This window comes from Oncorhynchus mykiss, chromosome 2, assembly GCF_013265735.2.
Source record: "Oncorhynchus mykiss isolate Arlee chromosome 2, USDA_OmykA_1.1, whole genome shotgun sequence".
NCBI classification, from domain to species: Eukaryota; Metazoa; Chordata; class Actinopteri; order Salmoniformes; family Salmonidae; genus Oncorhynchus; species Oncorhynchus mykiss.
In genome coordinates this window covers 89,750,841-89,765,516 of record NC_048566.1, presented here as the reverse complement: position 1 = coordinate 89,765,516, position 14,676 = coordinate 89,750,841, and the positions used below count along the sequence as shown (strand labels likewise).

Below are 14,676 nucleotides of genomic sequence, written 5' to 3'. Positions count from 1 at the left end.
AGACTGGGACGGAGGTTCACCTTCCCGCAGGACAATGACCCTAAGCATACTGCTAAAGCAACACTTGAGTGGTTTAAGGGGAAACATTTAAATGTCTTGGAATGGCGTAGTAAAATCCCAGACCTCAATCTAATTGAGAATCTGTAGTATGACTTAAAGATTGCTGTATACCAACAGAACCCATCCAACTTGAAGGAGCTGGAGCAGTTTTTCCTTGAAGAATGGGCAAAAATCCCAGTGGCTAGATGTGCCAAGCTTATGGAGACATACCCCAAGAGACAGCTGTAATTGCTGCAAAAGGCATTGAGAGACAAAGTATTGACTTGGGGGGGGTTTATTTCTTGTTTCACAGTAAACAATATTTTTCATCTTCAAAGTGGTAGGCATGTTGTGTAAATCAAATGATACAACCCCCCCCCCCAAAAAATATATATTTTAATTCCAGGTTGTAAGCCAACAAAATAGCAAAAATGCCAAGGGTGGTGAATACTTTCGCAAGCCACTATATAGATAAAGTGACTATGCATAGATGATAAACAGAGTAGCAGCAGCATGAAAGAGGGGGTTGGTGGGTGGGTGGCGGGACACAATGCAAATAGTCCGGGTAGCCAATGTGCGGGGGCACCGGTTAGTGGGTGACATCTCTGGTGAGTATGCAGGCCATGGAAGAACTGGGACATTTTCAGCTTCCAGGAATTGTGTACAGATCCTTGTGACATGGGGCAGTGTATTATCATGCTGAAACACAAGGTGATAGCGGGTGAATGGCATGACAATGGGCCTCAGGATCTCATCACGGTATCTCTGTGCATTCAAATTGCATCGATAAAATTCAACTGTGTTCATTGTCCTAGCTTACGCGTGCCAATACCATAACCCCAACGCTACCACGGGGCACTATGTTCATAACGTTGACATCAGTAAACCACTCACCCACATGACGCCATTCACGCTGTCTGCCATCTGCCCGGTACAGTTGAAACCGGGATTTAATCTTGAAGAGCAAACTTCTCCAGTGTGCCAGTTTTCATCGAAGGTGAGCATTTGCCCACTGAAGTCGGTTACGATACCGAACTGCAGTCAGGTCAAGACCCTGGTGAGAACGATGAACAGAGATAAGCTTCCCTGAAACGGTTTTTCGGTTGTGCAAACCCACAGCTGTCTGGGTGGCTGGTTTCAGATGATCCCAGAGGTGAAGAAGCCGGATGTGGAGGTCCTGGGCTGTCGTAGTTACACATGGTCTGCGGGTGTGAGGCTGGTTGGACGTACTGCTAAATTCTCTAAAACAACGTTGGAGGTAACTTGTGGAAATTAACATTCAATTATTTGGCAACAGCTCTGGTGGACATTCCTGCAGTCAGCATGCCAATTGCACGCGCCCTCAAAACTTGATGCATTTGTGGCATTGTGATGTGTGGCGGAACTACACATATTAGAGTGGCCTTTTATTGTCCACAGCACAAGGTCCACCTGTGTAATGACCATGCTGTTTAATCAGCTTCTTAATATGCCACACCTGTCAGGTAGCTAAATAATCTTGGCAAAGGAGAAATGCTCCCTAACAGAGATGTAAATACATTTGTGGACAAAATTTGAGAGAAATAATATTTTTGTGCAAATAGAACATTTCTGGGATATTCTATATTTCAGCTCATGAAAGATGGGACCAACACTTTACATGCTGCATTTATATTTTTGTTCAGGATATGTTAGCAACATGGTCCTGTTCCATGACATATCCAACACTTTAAAGGTTTTGACCATTTTATGGCCAATGGTTGTGACTGACCAAGTTTAAGGCAGTGGGGGCTGGTTGGAGGAGCTATATGAGGACTGGCTCATTGTAATGGCTGGAATACATGGAACAGAGTCAAACATGTAGTTTCCATATGTTTGATACCGTTCCATGTTTTCCTATTCCAGCCATTACAATGAGTCCAACCTCCTATAGCTCCTCCCACCACAGCATCCCTTGGTTTAGGGTAAACCAGAGTTTCATATTCCCAAGGCTCTCTCTGGGGTACAGGCTATATTCAATGCACCTGCCTCTACATCTAATCAAGAAAAATCTGAATAAAACGGGCACTTTTTAGATGGTCCCTTATTTGGGAATTCCGTCTGCGTGGTAACACCCAAGCCGTTACTGCGCCTGCGCTGCTACGGAAATGCGGAAGATGACTTGTCACTGTTGTTGTGGAAGCTGTCAGGCACGTGAGCTGTGCTACGTCGTCGTAAGTGGTAATAGGCGATATGTCGGCTGATACTCCTCCCAAGGTACTGAAAATGCACAACTTGTGGAATATCTTTGCGTCAGTTTTTTCGTATTTAGATGGATCTATCAATACATGTGAATATAACTGGATGGAGTAGAGTCCGTTGATACAGACGCTTGATCTTTCCCACTGTTGGTGGTTTCCATCAGCTGTTTCTCTTTCTTGCTAGCTAACGTAACGTTAGCTGGCTTACCGCCCACAATGCCACGAAAACATATCAATATATCTCGGTAGTTGAATTTATGACCTCGCCTGTGTTGTACTATCAGTTTCCGGTTTCAAGTTGCAAAAAAAAATCAATTCATCGGCCGAGTGTTTGCTCAATTAGCATCTTACTAACGTTACCTAGCTAGCTCATTGCTGGTCTATAACACTAACTAGTTACAGTAACTTAGCTTGTTAGCTAAACTGGTTGGCTATTTGGTTCAGTTATGGATTCCCTAGCTAGCCATCTAGCTACCCTCCCACTAAAATTGCTCTTAGTAGTACATCTTATACTGCACTGTTCTTTCTGAGATCGCTACCTCTCTGTCACATGAGAGCCTAACTGACCAATGAACGCAAATGTCAATAATGTTTCAGTGGACATCCGTATCCAACGGTCTCGTTGTTGTAGTTGGCAAGTGCACTTGGATGTAACGTGTTACAATACTGCTAGACAGTGGTGGAAAAATGACCCAATTGTCATACTTGAGTAAAAGTAAAGAAACTACTTGAGTAAAATTATTTGGTTTTAAATATACTTAAGTATCAAGAGTATAGATCATTTAAAGTTCCTTATTAAGCAAACCAGGCAGCAGCATTTTCTTGTTTTTATATTTACAGTTAGCCAGGGTCACACTCCAACACTGACATTATTTAAGCAATAAAGCACGACAGGGTGTGGTATATGGCCAGTATACCACGGCTAAGGGCTGTTGTTATGTACAACGCCTCGCGGAGTGCCTGGACACAACCCTTAGTCATGATATATTGGCCATATACCACACCCCCTCGTGCCTTAAATAATGGCTGAGTGTGACCTGGCAATTTGTAAATAAATGGCTGTCAGTTAAAATACATATTTTGTCATACCCGTGGTATATGGGTAGGGCTGTTCTTAGACACTATGCATACGGTCTGATATACCACGGCTGTCAGCCAATCAGCAATTATAAACTGGGTGGTTCGAACCCTGAATGCTGATTGGCTGAAAGCCGTGTTATATTGCACTGTATATCATGCGTTGAGTTGTGCCTAAGAACAGCCCTTAGCCATGGTCTATTGGCCATATACCACACCCCCTCGGGCCTTACTGCTTAAAGCATGTGTGTTTAGTGAGTCCACCAGATCAGAGGCAGTAGGGATGACCAGGGATGTTCTCTTGATAAATGTGTGAATTTAAAAAATGTCCTGTCCTGCTAAGCATTCAAAATGTAACAAGTTATTTTGGGTGTCAGGGAAAATGTATGGAGTAAAAAGTACATTATTTTCTTCAGGTATGTAAGTGAAGTAAAAGTTGTCAAAAAATATGAACAGTAAAGTACAGATACCCCAGAAAACTACTTAAGTACTTTAAAGTATTTTTAATTGAGTACTTTACACCACTGCCAACTATTGTTGGCCAATATTCTTAGTAATAGTGAGGAAGAATAACATGTAGAATGTCAACGGTAGGCTTTTAAGGCAATATAAAAACACATAGATAGCTAAGCTGTTTGGAAATAATGTCACCTATTCATATTCCTGCTGTATTGTCTTTTTCTTCAGGTGCTATTTGAACATGAAGGTGTTTTCATTCACTCAAATACTGAAGCCAGTGAAGACCAAGATCTGCTTGTTTCTGGGTTCCTACGTATTATTGATAAGGTATCAGTTGTTGATTGTATTTATAATATTTAATTGCTGGTTGCATGATTGCTTATTGTGTTTTTAATATTTACTAGGATGGTGAAATCATTGTGGAATACAAACCCTTGGAGGACACTGTTGATCCATCCAACATGCTCTGTGCTGGCAAGGTTTGACTTTTTATTTTTATTTATTTTTATAAAAAAAAAAAAATGTTTTACTCGCTGAAATGCTACCCAGTTGTTCAGCAGCAGTGTACATTTACCACCATGTAAATTGGATGGAAAACCGGTCATGCGTTTCAGATCACAAGTGTTAAGATGCATCTTTATGGAAGATTTGTGTGTATTTGTCAAAGTTTTCAACAATGGCGGATAGGGATAGGCTTCACAAACAGCCGCCTTTCAATAACTATTCCATTAACATTCTTTACGATTCAGCAAATTCCAGAACTCCAACAGTTAGCAGCACCTCTCACACATCTGTTTTAAAATTCTATAATTTGAATGATAATGATAGGTAAAGGCTTGAATCATGTTATTAACGAGGCATATCCATTCCATTTCCCCAGGATTCCAGCTCAGTGATGGAGTGGGCCTATTGTCCTGGGGAGGAGAGGTCGTCACCTCAGCAGGCCGTGGTGCTGGAGCAGCAGCAGAGCTACGAGACCGAGTGGGACATGATCAACGCAGTCTCCTTTCCCAAGAGGAAACCCTGCTCCAACGGAGAGGGTGGGTGGACAATTGGGTGCATTCGTTGTAGCTCGCCCGGTACCACGGATGGAATGCAATGCATCCTACATGTAACATGAGCTTTGTTGCTGATGCTTCGTTCAGACTTATTCACTCAATACATGAGTTAATTTACAGCAGAAGTTGTCTAAGTAGTGTGAAGTGGGATTGAAATTATATGATTTTAAATTAAAGTAATTTGGGGTTTGCTTATATTTGTCCTGTAATAGTGTGTCACTCAGTAAACAACTACTCGAGTAAAAGTCCAAAAGCATTTGGTTTTAAATATACTTAAGTATCAAAAGTTAAAGTATAAATCATTTAAAATTCCTTATATTAAGCAAATCAAGCAGCGTAGTTAAAAAAAACCAAATATATATATTTGATTTTTTACAGATGGCCAGGGTCATACCCCAACCCTCATACACTATTTACAATTATAAACTGTGGTTTGAGCCCTGAATGCTGATTGGCTGAAAGCTGTGATATTTCAGGATGTCATTGAAATGCGTTTCTTGTATATCCCCCTGAGATAGAGATATATATATATATATATATATATATATATATATATATATATATATATATATATATATGAAAGAATGATAATCTCTTGCCGAGGTTTGGGCTTTCCTTTGTCAATCTCCACTTTTGGTTTATTAAGGACTGAACTTGAATTGCATGTTGACTTAACAGATAAGGTCAGAATGAAACCTGATTCATTCCTTTGCTTTCTTCCAGGTGCATTGAACCACACACATGAGAAAAGCAAGTGGTCCTTCACCTTCAGTGTGTGGGACTTGAGGTCTATCACAGTGAAGGAGGAAGGCTGGTCCCGTCTGGTGTTCGGAATGAAGGAGCCACCCACCCTACTGCCATCCCTCCACTTCCACCTGGGGGGCAGTGAAGGCTTCATTGACTGCCTGAGGAGATACATCATAATCACAGAGTGAGTGTCTGGTCTGCTAAACTAGTTTGCATGGTCCAACTGGCTCTGAAATGGAAAATAGTGGTTTGACGATTAATCAATCAAATTGATTTATCAGCAGTTGTCACAAAGTGCTATAGAGTAGACGCCGAAGAGCCAGCAGGAGCAGACGTGGTCAGTGAAAAGTTGTTCGAAAAAAGAGACCTAGAGAGGAACAAGGATCAGACGTTGATATATTCTGATTCCATCCAACACCGTGGTTATTGCAGGAGTACAATTTTGTTTCTAAGTGGAATCGCAGATGCTAAATGATCTCTGACAATGTTACGTAGGCCAGGTAATGTTACCGTAGTGGATGCAGTGTAGTGTATCACCAGCAGAGGGAGCCAATGAGCCCATTTGAATCACAGGTTGATTATGTTCTTTATTACTACTCCAAAGGACAGTGAATGAGTGTCAGTGTGGACAATGACTCAGTATAAAGACACTGTATGAGTGTGTATGTTTACAGACAGTCTAAGAAAACAGTAGTTACACAGTAGCGTCAAACCTATTTGTGAGACTTTCTTGGACTGGATTACAAAAAGAACAGCAGCCCCGTCGCGGATGTTGACGTCTTGCTGCCAGACAAATGAAACAACTTCTTTGAGGACAATACAGTGCCACCGACGCGGCCCGCTACCAAAGACTGTGGGCTCTCCTTCTCCGTGGCCAACGTGAGTAAAACATTTAAACGTGTTAACCCTCACAAGACTGCCGGCCCAGACGGCATCCCTAGCCGCGTCCTCAGAGCATGCGCATACCAGCTGGCTGGTGTGTTTACGGACATAGTCAACCAATCCTTATCCCAGTCTGCTGTCCCCACATGCTTCATGATGGCCACCATTGTTCCTGTTCCCAAGAAAGCTAAGGTAACTGAACTAAATGACTATCTCCCCGTAGCACTCACTTCTGTCATCATGAAGTGCTTTGAGAAACTAGTCAAGGATCAGATCACCTCCACCCTACCTGTCACCCTAGACCCACTTAAGTTTGCATACCGTCCACAGACAATGCAATCGCCATCACACTACACATTGCCCTAGCCCATCTGGACAAGAGGAATACCTATGTATGAATGCTACTCATTGACTACAGCTCAGCATTCAACACCATAGTACCCTCAACTTATCATTAAGCTTGAGACCCTGTGTCTTGACCCTGCCCTGTGCAACTGGGTCCTGGACTTCCTGACGGACCACCCCCTCAGGTGGTGAAGGTAGGAAACAACCTCTCCACTCCGCTGATCCTCAACACTGGTGCCCCACAAGGGTGCGCTCTCAGCCCTCTCCTGTGCTCCCTGTTCACCCATGACTGCGTGGCTATGCACGCCTCCAACTCAATCATCAAGTTTGTAGACGACCCTACAGTGGTAGGCTTGATTACCAACAACGACAGGGAGGGAGGAGGTGAGGGCCCTCAACGTTGACAAAACAAAAGAGATGATTGTGGACTTCAGGAAACAGAAAAGGGAGCATCCCCCTATCCACATTGAGGGGACAGCAGTGGAGAAGATGGACTCAGTGTTCATATCACCGACAAACTGAAATGGTCCATGCACACCTCAGGAGGCCAAAACATGTGTCTTGTCACCAGAGGGTGGTGAGGTCTGCTCAACGCATCACCGGGGGCAAACTACCTGCCCTCCAGGACACCTACAACCCGATGTCACAGGAAGGCCATAAAGATCATCAAGGGCAATAACCACCTGAGCCACGGCCTGTTCACCCCGCTTTCATCCAGAAGGCGAGGTCGGTACAGGTGCATCAATGCTGGGACAGAAGTTGTTTTTCAATCTCTATCTCAAGGCCATCAGATTTGTTAAACAGCCATCGCTAGCACAGAGAGGCTGTTGCCTATCCACAGACTTGATATCATTGTCCACTTTAATAATGCCACTTTAAGAATGTTTACATATCTCACATTACTCATCTCATATGTATATACTGTATACTGTATCCTTCACTATATATTCTTTAGTATCTATTGCATCTTAGCCGCTCTGTCACTGCTCATCCATTCCTTTACTAGATCGTGTGTATTAGGTTTTGTTGTGGAATTTTTCAGATATTAGGTTTTGTTGTGGAATTGATAGATATTACCTGTTAGATACTTCTTCACGGTCGGATCTAGAAGCATAAGCATTTCGATACACATGGTTAGCTGATGTTATTGTGAGTGTATGTGACCAATACAATTTTATTTGATTTTGAGGAATACATTTTACCTCTTGTAGCAATGCCCACCATTAGACCAGGAGTTAATTGGTAAGCTACCTGTGTTTTTCCTCTTTTTGGCTCTGACAACGGTTTTTTATTCTTTTATCAGCTGAAACGCTGTTGGACTTTTCATGGTGTTTCTTATCTATATGCTAATGCTAGTGATTTGCATAAGATGTATAGCAAACACTTGGTTTCCCTCTCCTGGTCCCCTCTTCTGTCTGACTGTTGGGGTTAGCGGGCAGTTTCTCCTCATGAAAGAGTCTGGTTTTCTGTTTGAGGCAAATATCACAACAGATAATTCCTCCTATATAGAGGCACTGTGCTCCTCTATCGCAGTCAGAGCAGATAGCTGTTATTAAAGTTCTTATCATGGCTTTTCATAATGAAATTGTTTGGATTAAGTACCGGCTGGCCATTTTCAGCCAGGCGTCTGGTTAGAACTGAAAACAGGCGATGATTGACATCACATCCTGTACCATGCCTTGTCTCAAATTGTATATCTTATTTTTGTATGATTAATCCTCTATTAATTGACGTGAATTTGAATAATATTGGGGCTTTCATGGGCTTTGCATGACAAAGAAACCCCTCACGTTTTTGAGGTATAGGGTATATGTTGTGTTCTGTCCCTCCCCTCATATAGAATGCCTTTATCTGAAATAGAGCTCACTTGATAGGGATGGATCTCTACTTATAGGCTGACAACAAATACGTATTTTTTTAAATTCTCTATTTCCTCATATGTTTTCAGGGCCCCAGATGATGAAACCTGCCTGCTGGTCAGCACTCCCAACCGAGCTCTCTCTCAGTCCTTCGAGAACCTTTTGGACGACAACAACTACGGCCTTGTTACTGTAATGTGTCATGCAATATACCTGTTATACGAATGGCACTTACCTGTATGGAAAAAACTTACTTTAGCAAAACGGTTTGCACAGAAGTTAGTTTTTGTTATTGGATAAATTCAGGTAGTACATCTCTGTTTCAGTGAGTTTTTTTTTTTTTTTACCTCAGTTTGGTTGCCTAATTATTTTGACCCTGTTTCCCCAACAGAAGCTGAAGAAGGATCCCTATGTGACAACGTTGGGCGGCTTCTCCAAGGTCACCAACTACATCTTCGATGCGTTCCGCGGCCCAGAGCTGGAGCAGCAGCAGCGGAAGCCCCATGAGGAGGTAGCTGACCTGGACATCCTGGGACTGGGAGAGGTCATCCCTGGCCTGGAGATCAACCAGCAGGAGGAACCTGGCTTTGAGGTTATCACCAGGGTGAGTAGTACATAAAAACTACATTATCTTTATTTCATGACTTTACTTGTGTCTTGCACCTGGACGTTGCTGTATGTGCGTACACTACATGTTGTGAGTAGGGGATCCCCTGGTCTGACTATGGCTTTATCTTCCGAGGCAAGCCAGCAGCTGGATGCAGGGTGTAATGATAACGGCTGCTGGCACAATGGGTGTCTGGTCTTCAGCTGGGGTTTGACTTTTAACGTGGTTACAGCGCAGAAGAATGCATGGTCTTATTGGTTGGTGTCTCTCAGATGGACCTGGGCGCCAGGCCAGAGGTAACAAGGAGGGAGCCACTGTCTGCAGAGGACTGGGCTAAGCACCAGGACCAGGAAGGAAGGGTGGAAAATGTCCCTCAACTCAAGAAAATCATATTCAAAGGCGTACGTTGAGTTTTGTAAAATTACCAGAATGATGAAGCACCTTCTCTAGTAAATCTCCAGCCAAACTCTCTGGGACAGTTTCCCAGACACAGAATAAGCATAGTACGGGACTAAAATAATTTCTATTGAACATGCTGTTTAGCCCAGGGCTAGGCTTAATTTGTTTCTGCCAAACTGACCTTCTATATACATTGGTGTGGTAACTAACTATCCATAAAAATTCTGGGTATGTCTATAAAGTGATTCCTGTCAATGTTGTGCTGATCCTGTAGGGCTTGTGCCATGCGGTGAGGAAAGAGGCCTGGAAGTTTCTGCTGGGGTATTACACCTGGGACAGCACCTACGACGAGCGGAAAGGCCAACAGAGGAGGAAAACGTATGTGTGCTTTACTAAGACAGACATTCTATATGAAACCCACATGTCTTTCTTATAAGACAGGAATAGTCAAATGCAGATTTTGAGCGGTTTCATTACCATCAAAGTGGCTGTTACCATGAAGGTCATAAGGTCTTTGTTGACATTTTCCTTTGTTAACCAGCAGAGCCATATGAGATTGTGAATATCAGCAAAGTAAAATGTAATTCTGAAGATATTCTCTTCCCTCTCTTGCTTCCCCCTGGTGAATAAGGGATGAGTACTTCAGGATGAAGCTCCAGTGGAAGTCGGTGAGTGAGGAGCAGGAAAGGAGAAACTCCAGGTTAAGAGACTGCAGGAGCCTGATAGGTAATTTATATATATCTACCCTGCTGTCTTAGGAGAGTTGTTGTTGATGATTCATTTCAAATCAAATGTTATTGGTCACATACACGTGTTTAGCAGATGTTATTGCGAGTGTAGTGTAATGCTTGTGCTTCATTACTGCATTGTCGGAACATCTACAAGTAGTATCTAACAATTTCACAACATATACCCAATGCACACAAATCTAAGTCATTTTAAGCCTTTTGGCTTTTGTTTCATCACTTGTGTTGTTTTTACTGTTAAATGTGTTGTGATTTTAAATGCACTTTTAGATCATTTTTGTTCATGGATGCATCTGTAATGACTGCCTTAGCATGGTGTACCTTTCCTGAACGAGGCGTAGTATGGTTCTTTATTTATCATCTGTGAATGTGTTGTCTTCTCAGAGAAGGACGTGAACAGAACAGACAGAACCAACAGGTTCTATGAAGGCATAGACAACCCAGGCCTGGTGTTACTACATGACGTCTTGATGACGTACTGCATGTATGATTTTGATCTGGGTAAGTTATAGCATTATTGCCAAGAAGTGCAGCAGAGATAATTTATGTGAATGAAAATGTCATCTGATTGGCATAGATGCAATCGATGTCCCTTAGGAAATTATTGTAATTTACCTGTGGTAACGGCAATCATGAGCTGACAACTGCATATCAGTGCGATTTTTGTTAAGTTCACCTTATTTAACGTTGTGGGAATGTTTCCTTGTACTTGTCTCCAGGTTATGTTCAGGGTATGAGTGACCTCCTCTCCCCGATCCTCTATGTGATGGACAACGAGGTGGATGCCTTCTGGTGTTTTGTCTCCTTCATGGATCAAATGGTGAGTAATCAGATTAGCTTTGTTTTGTCTGCTGCTGTTAGTTTGACGAAACAAAACTAATGTTAACTTTGATATGCCTGAGTGTGACTCTTTCATTACTCAACCATAACGTGTGTGTGTGTGTGTGCGCGCAGCACCAGAACTTCGAAGAGCCGATGCAGGGCATGAAGACTCAGCTGATCCAGCTCAGTACTCTGTTGAGGCTGCTGGACCTGGCCTTCTGGAACTACCTCGGTACGTAACACACCTCAAACATTCACCTGTTTAGGATCAACTTACAAAAGTATATACTTCTTTTATATATTTTTATTTTGCATGAAGCCATAAAGATTGAGGTAAATCCTGAAAAGAAAACTAAGCAAATATGCAGATTATCAACCAATACCAATAGTATTTTATAGTTTTAATTTAGTTAAAGTTAAAAACAACAACCTATCTTTGAAAAGGAAGTAGCGACTGACTACCGTCCTTGGTCCCATTTGATTTCTCCTCATCAGTGTTTTGTTTTGGTTCCTCCAGAGTCACAGGATTCAGGTTACCTGTATTTCTGTTTCCGGTGGTTACTGATCCGCTTCAAGAGGGAGCTCAGTTATCCAGATGTCCTTCGTCTGTGGGAGGTGAGTGCTGTTCATGCATCGACCTATCAGCGTAAGTGTCTCCCTTGTAATTTAGGGGGAAGTCAATCTGTCAGTCTCGCGCTTATGAGATTTATTTAATGATTCTAGTTGATGCTTTTATTACATTTCTTTTTGACTTCATGGTTTATCTTTATGCATTCTGATGGTTCTTGTTAATAAGACTTCCGGGTTCTGCTCAGGTCATGTGGACTGGCCTGCCCTGCCAAAACTTCCATCTGCTGGTGTGCTGTGCCATCCTAGACTCAGAGAAAAGGAAAATCATGGAGGAAAACTATGGCTTCAATGAGATCCTTAAGGTAACAGCTGTTATTTGCAAGTTTCAACTGGTTTGTCAGTTGAATTCTTTTTTTTTTAATCAGACATATTTTCAAGGTGGGTTGTTTGGAGTGTTTTGTAAGTTATTTAGTTTTAAATGTCATTGTTTTGTATGTTATCACAGCACATCAATGAACTATCAATGAAGCTGGACATTGAAGAAATCCTTCACAAATCAGAGGCTATTTGTATGCAAATCAGAAGTTGTAAGGTACAGTATGTTCAAGGATTGCTATTTATTTATACGTTCAATTAAGTCAATAACCTGCAGATTCATAATTACATATTGGTTGTATATAATCTACATTTTCTTTTTTCATTTCCTTTCAGGATTTGCCTTATTCAGTAAGTGAGATCCTGGGATTCAACACAGAAAGCAAATTTCCCAGATTAGAAGGGAGGGAGTTTGGAACTCTTGATTCCCCCAGACCCACACAAAGACAGGAGGTCTTCTCTAATGGTCACAACAGACATTACAGAGAACCCCCTACTCACAACGGCTGCAAAGTCTCCTTCATATCATAGTGAACAATATCATTCACACAGACTTTGCAATGTCCACATACCAGAAAGAGTATTTTGGATTCAGTTATTGGATAAGTTGGTAACTGAAACCAGTTTATCAAGTAACTATAAGAAGAAATTTGAAGAGAAAAGAATGAAAAAAATGATTTAAATTTTTTTGTACCATATTGTCTTTCATTGAAATGGTAAGTCATTCCTTCAATCCTTGCTAAGGATATTTTGTAAAGATGGGCAAGGTGAGTTTGCATTGTAAAGTTATAATGTGCTGTTTTTTATTTAAACTATAACCTTTTCCTGAGTCATGCGCACAAGTATTAAAATCTAGTCCTGGGATTTCAATGTTTATTGATTCAAATTTTGAAAAGTTAAGGAAAGGCTTACAGAGTTAAGATTTGTCCAAATATGAATTTGATAGTATATGACAAAAGGCTGTACAATATGTGTTGTCTTGAGGCTCTGTGATAATAAGACACTTTTGAAGATTAAAATATTTAGAACAAAACAAAAACCAACATGTCCTTGTTACTCAGCTTTACCAGTGAATTCAAATAAAAAATATAGCCTTTGATTGTGTACTCAAACATCAGTACTAATGCGTTTATTTAGGTCCATAAGATTGGACCTTTTCTTAGTGATGAAAGATTTCATTTTAACTCTCATTTCATATGTATCTGGTACTGTATTGATAAAGCCTCTTGAGTAGAAGGATCCGGTCCCACCTCGTAGACGTGGCCCAAAAATACTATTTGAGCAAGGTTGGGTCCAGTCCACCCACATCACTTGTATGTAACATTTTCCTGGAAGACTTCCTTTGACCATATTTGGCAAAAACTCAAATTGATTTTTGGGCTCCAAAATATCAATGGTATTACAATTTTGTTGACTGTTTATACCATAGTATTAAAAAATGGTTTTGCTTGTTCTCCAACTATTTTAATTGTGGACTGTCTATCTGTCCCAGGAGGAAAACAGTAGTGAGTTCTTCAGAACTCATTGAGTTGTGGACTATTACTTAAGGCAATAAAAGCAATCCTTTTAAGATTTATTTCAATTTATCCTGTTGAATATGCGACTGATCCTGTTACATGTGTTGTCATTTCCCAACTTTCTTAGCCAAATTACTAAGAACAGGATGTATTTCTACTGTTTCGAAATACTCTTTTTAGTGAATTGGCTACAAATTTGTCATCTCATAGTTTGATAATGCACTTGACCTCGGATTAAGAATTACGTCTCTCTCTTCCCTTAAATGAACAGTTCACATGAATGTACGATAGTGTGTGCACTGATAACAGATCCGTAGATAACAGGTCCGTATTTACAAAAACTGTTTCCTGTCACTTTAGGTATTGTCCTAATTCACATGGGGATATAGCTTTTGTGTTCTTGGTGTGTTGCAAGAAAACCTTAACCTGTTGGATTTTTTTTTGGTGCAATTTTCCATAATGTCAGCCATCTGTATTAGCCTTTTGTCTCCAATATTTACATGGTATATGCCCTTTTTTTTATTCAAATGACCAGTCATTCAGGAAGTTGTGCAGAAATGTCACACTGTGAGTCATTTCACTGCTGCTTGAAGTATCAGACTAACTCACGTCTTCCCCCATAATTCCACTTAAAATGCAGGCCATGCACAGCTTCCAAGTGGCATTTCACCCTTTCAAGTCTGATAGACGTCAGGACGTGACGATCTTCAGCCTTGGTGACAGTTCACAGCGATGCCTGTGTCTTTGATGGAAGACATTTGGAGATGTCTCAGACATAGATTGAGGGTCTCAGACTGGGAGGGAATGGGAAAAGTGAGGTGGAGGTAGCCTGCCTATCACAACAATCTGTTCATAATGGGCAGGCAGTTAGAACAAAGCAGCAGCACCCCGGCCTCGGCTCCTGTCTCCCAACGCTCTTTCATTTCCTGTCCCACAGGAAATTGCCTCAGTCAGC

At 41.5% G+C, this 14,676-nt stretch overlaps 1 protein-coding gene across 1 annotated transcript; it reads left to right on the top strand.

Moving 5' to 3' along the window:
- The first annotated feature begins 2,144 nt into the window (after window positions 1–2,144).
- On the top strand, window positions 2,145–13,774 carry LOC110499378 (TBC1 domain family member 15). The gene is made up of 17 exons (XM_021576488.2): window positions 2,145–2,274; window positions 4,023–4,121; window positions 4,199–4,273; window positions 4,675–4,834; window positions 5,576–5,783; window positions 8,775–8,877; window positions 9,077–9,289; window positions 9,565–9,693; window positions 9,966–10,069; window positions 10,323–10,417; window positions 10,822–10,938; window positions 11,157–11,257; window positions 11,392–11,491; window positions 11,777–11,874; window positions 12,075–12,191; window positions 12,335–12,421; window positions 12,541–13,774. Exons 1-17 carry the CDS (start codon window positions 2,251–2,253, stop codon window positions 12,733–12,735), a joined length of 2,025 nt encoding a protein of 674 aa, XP_021432163.2. The 5' UTR covers window positions 2,145–2,250; the 3' UTR covers window positions 12,736–13,774.
- Window positions 13,775–14,676: the final 902 nt, after the last annotated feature.

Bases quoted from the DNA above. Each gene is read 5' to 3' on its own strand.
- LOC110499378 (XM_021576488.2), top strand. From the start codon at position 2,251: ATGTCGGCTGATACTCCTCCCAAG. The intron at 9,290-9,564 runs GTGAGTAGTACA...GGTGTCTCTCAG, and splicing joins GCTTTGAGGTTATCACCAGG to ATGGACCTGGGCGCCAGGCC. The intron at 12,192-12,334 runs GTAACAGCTGTT...ATGTTATCACAG, and splicing joins GCTTCAATGAGATCCTTAAG to CACATCAATGAACTATCAAT.